The 6,117-nt window shown below is 34.3% G+C and overlaps 1 protein-coding gene across 1 annotated transcript; it reads right to left on the bottom strand.

The window, feature by feature from the left end:
* Positions 1-1,432: 1,432 nt before the first annotated feature.
* LOC149531391 (B3 domain-containing protein Os03g0120900-like) lies at positions 1,433-3,241 on the bottom strand. Its single transcript, XM_089811072.1, has one exon. It carries the CDS (start codon positions 3,078-3,080, stop codon positions 1,836-1,838), a length of 1,245 nt encoding a protein of 414 aa, XP_089667198.1. The 5' UTR covers positions 3,081-3,241; the 3' UTR covers positions 1,433-1,835.
* Between the last annotated feature and the right edge of the window lie 2,876 nt (positions 3,242-6,117).

Genomic DNA, 6,117 nt, shown 5'->3' with positions numbered 1-6,117 from the left:
AGATGATCTTGTACTAAATGCAAGTGCAGCGGGTTGGTCTGTAGGATGGTTTGAACTAAACTCCCCTCTAATCTATAGGGTTGTCTTGCCTTCGATCATATATGTGGTATAGGAAAGACTTCACACTAAAATTAATGTATGAGAAATATTGTTGAAGCTTTTTTATTTAACCAAACAATAATTTATATATTTCTATCCTTCTAGTGATGGAAACATTGATGAAAAGAAGCTATGCAGGAAACAATATGGGTTAATAACTTCAATTTTTCTAGCAGTCGATGATGTTTTAATAGTGTAGAAAGTGTCAAAGCAGATATTATAGATAGATATTTCAAGAATCCAATGTAGTCACTATGTACTTCACTAGTAACTATGGAATAGATTGAGGAGAAATGAAACAATCAAACTTAAAAAAGAAAACAAATCAAACAAATCTATAGTATCACATAAGCAGGATTAAGGGTTAGGAATATTAAAATTAGATCCCGCTAATTGTTGGAATTTTGGTTTCTAGTTTTAATATTAGCTTTTTCAAAGTTTTAATTTTTTAATCAAAAACTAATAATGTAAGATTTTTTTTGATAAAAGTAGACATATAAAAAAAATGATATAACGAAGTAGTTATAATTGATTCATTATAGTTTAGTTTGATTCTTGATGAAGAAGTTCTTGTAATGTTTTGATACAATAGAATGATTTCGTTATTTTACAATATTTTATTTCTTTCATTTGGTGTTGAAGTAGGTCCAAAAAAGTTTTATGTATACAAGAATGTTAGGTGTCAATAAGTGCACTAAAAAAAGTCTTTTCAGTTTGCAAAGAGGAAGCTGCCCATGTTGAATGGACAAAGTATTATTTAATCCAACCAAATGTGAATACAAACGTCACCTCATTTGTCAAAAAGGGGGAAAACAACCTTCAAGTTGAGAGACTGAAGATTTGAAAATAAAAATAGATCAAAAGGTTTGCTTACAACTATTGTAAAAAGAAGCTAAAGAAGAATCCAATGTAGTCACTATGTACTTTGCCTATTATAAGTTATCTATATAATATTTGTATTTTAAATTTGATATTAAATTTACAAGATATAAGTTTTTATTATAAAATTGATAGTGCAAGATTTGCAGGATAAAGCTAGTTGTATCTAAAATCTTTATATAATGAGGCAGTGGTAATTGATTAATTATCTATTAATTTGATCCTTGATTATTTGATCAAAAGGCTTTTGGAAGCTCTTGGAATCTCTTCAATTAGTAGAGTAATTAGTTTGGTCTTACAATATTGTATTTTTCTCATATTTGGTATTATAGCTGATTCAAGAAAGATCTATAATTTCAAGAATTTGTAGAAACAAGAGATGATGGAAGATATCTAAAATTTCAAGAATTTGTCGAAGCAAGAGATGATAAGAACTTAGAGAAGAAGTGAGCAATTGAAGAAAGTCTTATCAATTTACAAAGGAATAGTTGCTTAAGCCTACAAAATATTTCTTAATCCAACCTAATTTCAATACAGATGCTAATTCAAAAGAGATCAAAACCAGCCCCAAATGAGAAGATTGAAGATTCCAAGGGCAGTAAAATTATGTGAATAATATAATGAAATTGCCCCTGTGAATATAGACCAAGCTATTGAACCAGGGAAAAGCAAACTAGATTATCCTACAAGCAGAACCAAGGGTGAGATCTCTTAAAATCCGATCCCACAACTTTCCCACAATCTTTTTTTCTATCAAACAAATGAAACTTTTATAGAAAATAAAAACTGAGGTAGAAATTACAACCCATTGGTGAACTATTATCTCACGCGCTATCTCTGCATTTCTTTTCCAAAATTCACAGAGTGACACCAAAGAGCCTCACTCTTTTACTCATTTTCTGTGCGGGATATGACTCATCGCCTGCCGGTCGTTGACCGGGCTTAACTTGTACAAACGCTGTGTTACGCTCTCCACCAGCTGCTGGATGACCAGCTACTGAGGGTAACAGGCCCTGAGTTTGCTCCAGCCGGAAAGACGCGTAAGAAGACATGGCGGCGCCGCCATTGGCAAACAAAGACGACACGGCGGCGCCGCCATTAGTCGGCATAGAAAATACGGCGGCGCCGTCATTGTTCTGCAAAGAAGACATCAAGAAAGGAGAGGGACGGAAGATCTGAGCTTGGCCACCGCACAAAAGCGGCGCTTTTGAGCCGCGCCGCTGCCAGCTGATGTAAAAATGCCGTTGCATGTTTGGGGAGTCGGCGGTTGTATGAAAAGAAACGACGTCCCCTGCATGGAGACCCATTTCACGAACGAAGCCATTCCATCCCTTGGTGAACACGTAGCTCTGGCTGCTGGTCCAATACGAGTAACGAAACCGCCATTCTTTTCCCCTCTTGTCTTCGAACGTCAGCAGCAATCCTCTGTCCTTTTCATTCTCATCGAGCGGAAAGTATTTCTGTGCGTGATGTTTTGGAATCACAAGCCGATTCAGCTTCCCCACATCGCTAGGAGTGACCACCTTATCAAACATATGTAATCTCCTCGATTTCCCCTCTCCTGTAGCGCCAGGAGAGGAGAGGGATTCCCTCTCTCCTGTAACTCCAGGAGAGCCTAGGGATTCCCTCTCTCCTGTAATTTCAGGAGAGCTTAGGAATTCCCTCTCTCCTGTAATATCAGGAGAGGATAAGAATTTTCTCTCTTCTGTAATATTAGGAGAGCTTAGAGATTCCTTCTCTCTTGTAGTGTCAGAAGAGGACAAAAATTTCCTCTCTCCTGTAACGCTAGGAGAGTGGAGGGATTCCCTCTCTCCTGTAACGCCAGGAGAATGCAGGGATTCCCCCTCTCCCATAGTGTTAGGAGAAGACAAGAATTTCCTCTCCCCTGTAACGACAGGAAACCACAGAAATCTCCCCGCTACAGGAGAGCACAGGGATTTCTCCTCTCCTGTAGCTGTGGATCTCGTGTTATTCTCAACGGTGTTTGCTCTAGCGATATCATTGAAACCCATCGTCGGCGGGGTTGGAGAAATGAGGTGTCGTTGGTCATAGTTCTGCATAAGCATTTCTTTTGTTAGTTCTTGCATGAAGCTGATGATCATGATTAAATGCCTGAGCTCACCTGCTTTTATTTCGCTGAAAATATTCTTGAAAATGAGATTTTGGAGCACGTTTATGTTAATTTCCGGTCAAGGCAGGCGGCTGTGGTTGAAATCGAGAAGGCCCGACTGACTTACTCAGCGGATTAAGACTGAAGGCATTATGTTTTTGTTTATTAAGCATCATTTGGAAGTGCTTAAAACTGTTTGGCCAACTCTTGGATTGATTACCCCGCCTAGATTTTATAGGGTCTCCCATGCGTCTTGTCACCAACCACTGTGTTGGCCTAAATTCTATGCTCTGTTCGTGGACTTTTCCACCTTATCCACTTCCTCACCACAAAGCCTGCTATGCAAGCAAGCGTTTTATTTGTTTTTGTCAACTGCCTTTTGGAATTATTTAGCCGGCTCTTCATTGTCATTTGTTTTCTGAATATTGAAGAATTTTATTATTATTATTATTATGCTTTAAAGGCAGATACAGATGTTGTCCTGATGCATCTGTCGATTTAAAAATCTTATGTATAAGATTATAGCTAGTATTATTTTCCTTTGAAAAGGAATATACAAATTTGAAGTGCCATTATGGCATATCCATTTCTATTAGTTTAATTCTATGAACGTGAATGTTTCTAGCACAAATTGTTCATTCCAATACTTTTTATTATTAGTTAGTGAAGGAGAGTATAGATAACTTATTTAGATTCAATGTTGGAGCAATGTTGTATTATATTCTCAAAGATTGGTGGTGACAATTATCTATTAAATATAGTCTATTATTATTAGTTTAATATTGTTATGTTGACAATCTAAATGAAGTATTGGATTCCTAATGCAAGGTCATTTGGCACGTTATTATATAATAATAGATGATTTTGTAGTAGATTTTATGGTGGATTGTTAAGAGTAGTTGTAATTTTTAGTTATGAATTCTAATTATTGGTTAAAATGAAATTCTAAATGACCAACTTTGTTAGGAAATGTTTGTAGTATGTTTTTAAATTATTATTATTTAAGTTTGTGAAAAAAAAAAATTTATAGATTTTGCATTTTTTTTTTTCTAGTGGATGTTATTTATTTTTGGTGTTTGGTGTTTAGTGGATGTTATTTATTTTTGGTGTTTGGTGTTTATTGGTGTTTGTTATTTATTTGTTGGTTGTTGTTCTAGTCCTTATTGGTATTTGATTTGGAAGTTGGTATTGATTCAATGGTCACTCTTTATTGGTAGTTGTTGATTTTGGTATTTAGTGTTGGTATTAGTAGATTGTTGTTATTTAACATTTGTTATCTTTTCTTATTCGTAGTTTGTGGTGCTCTTGAGGTAGAGAGCTTTTAGGATCTCTTGCCTAGGAATTATTTTTGTGGTTTGAGATCCATGTATGAATTTTACATTATCTCCCCAACACATTCGGAATGGTTCCAATTAGATTTCCACGAGGTTGGGAGTTAGTGACTCTTGTGCCATTGGGATCCACATAGACTTGTACTGGTGTTAGGCATTCCATTACTGTAGTTGTACTATTCTTATTCGTATCTCTTCAAGTCTTTCTATTCAATCTATGTACCTATATTTTCATATATTATGTATTTTTATCTTCAGATACATATAGGACAATGTATTATAATGTATTGTATTTGATTTACCATTAAATACCCTACAACATGTGCAGTTGATGTTGCGTATTTGAATATACTTCATTGTATCAGTTGTGCTTATGTATTTGTTTATGAGATCATGTATATGAGATTCATTATGGTTATTGACATTGTATTTAAGATTAAATCTAATTATCAAAACTTTCATAAATGTCATTCAAATTTTAAGGAACCATTGAGACATGCAAACTATAATTATATTTATTTATGTGTGTGTGATGTATTACAATATATTTATTCAACATTGATATTCAATAATATTGCATATAACTTTTAAGAAGAAAAAAATTCAGTAAACTTAGTGTTACATTTAGGTTAATTTCTCTTAGGTTTCCTAGTAGGGTGTTACTTTAATTGAAAGGTCAAGTTGTATTTGTACCATGTAGAAGCATCATCATATAGTTGTTACAAATCATGTCAACCTCGATATCATTACTTTCCTTCCATGTGCACAACATGGGTGTCACCTATGCATTTTTTTAACTTCCTCACCATCTTCAAAAAATTAATTTCTAGCCCCATTCATAATGATTGGTCCTTTGAGGTAGGAAAAAGTAGTTATGTTATATTTTCATTAATATTATTTTCTAAAACTAGTTTCTTTTCTCTTAAAGAATGTGGACCTAGTAGATTCATTCACCAAAATGACCATAGATTGGACACATGACACACTAGTGGGGTATTCTAGAGCATCCTTTTTATTAAAGTTGGGTCGAGATGCACAATATTGACATGTGGTACACTAGCAATATTATTAAATTTTGATGTTTAGTAAACCTTTATAACCTTCGTAGTGTTAGAATGTGGCATCTACAACTATGATAACTATTTGAAAGTAAAATCATTGAAGAAAAGAGTTTATGAATCTAGTAGAAATTCCACCACTTTAGAACTTAGTAATCCCAACTTGGAAGGGGTATATAACTTAATGATCATCACTCAAAATTCCAAACATCTTCCATCATTCAAAATTAATTCAAGAGATTTGACTTAAATCTTTAACACTATCTAATCAAAAAATTGAGATAAGGGATATATGATAGATTAAAACAAAAATTCTACTATGTGGGCCTTCGAAATAAAAATTTCTATAACATAAAAAACTACCAAAAAATGGAGTTTTTTTTGGCCTCATCTCTCCTCTTTAGGCTTATATGTTATGAGTGTGATTTTCATTGTACCAAGAGATCAACCTGCCAATGCATAATAAAACCACTATACTTATAGATTCTAGGAGGTGGTTAAACTATATCGTGAAACCCATGAGTGATACTGTCAGATTGTCAAAAAAACCCTTAGTGTCATTCATTACAAGCTCTTGCCACTCACAGAGGAGATTTAAACCTATGGAAAGGCTCTAATACCACTTATTACAAGTGTGATT

Source organism: Cupressus sempervirens, chromosome 11 (assembly GCF_028749045.1).
Source record: "Cupressus sempervirens isolate cs-2001-9-10 chromosome 11, ASM2874904v1, whole genome shotgun sequence".
NCBI lineage: Eukaryota > Viridiplantae > Streptophyta > Pinopsida > Cupressales > Cupressaceae > Cupressus > Cupressus sempervirens.
Note: the sequence above shows the minus strand (reverse complement) of the source record. Positions and strands in the feature narration are given on the sequence as shown.

Bases quoted from the DNA above. Each gene is read 5' to 3' on its own strand.
- LOC149531391 (XM_089811072.1), bottom strand. From the start codon at position 3,080: ATGATCATCAGCTTCATGCAAGAACTAACAAAAGAAATGCTTATGCAG.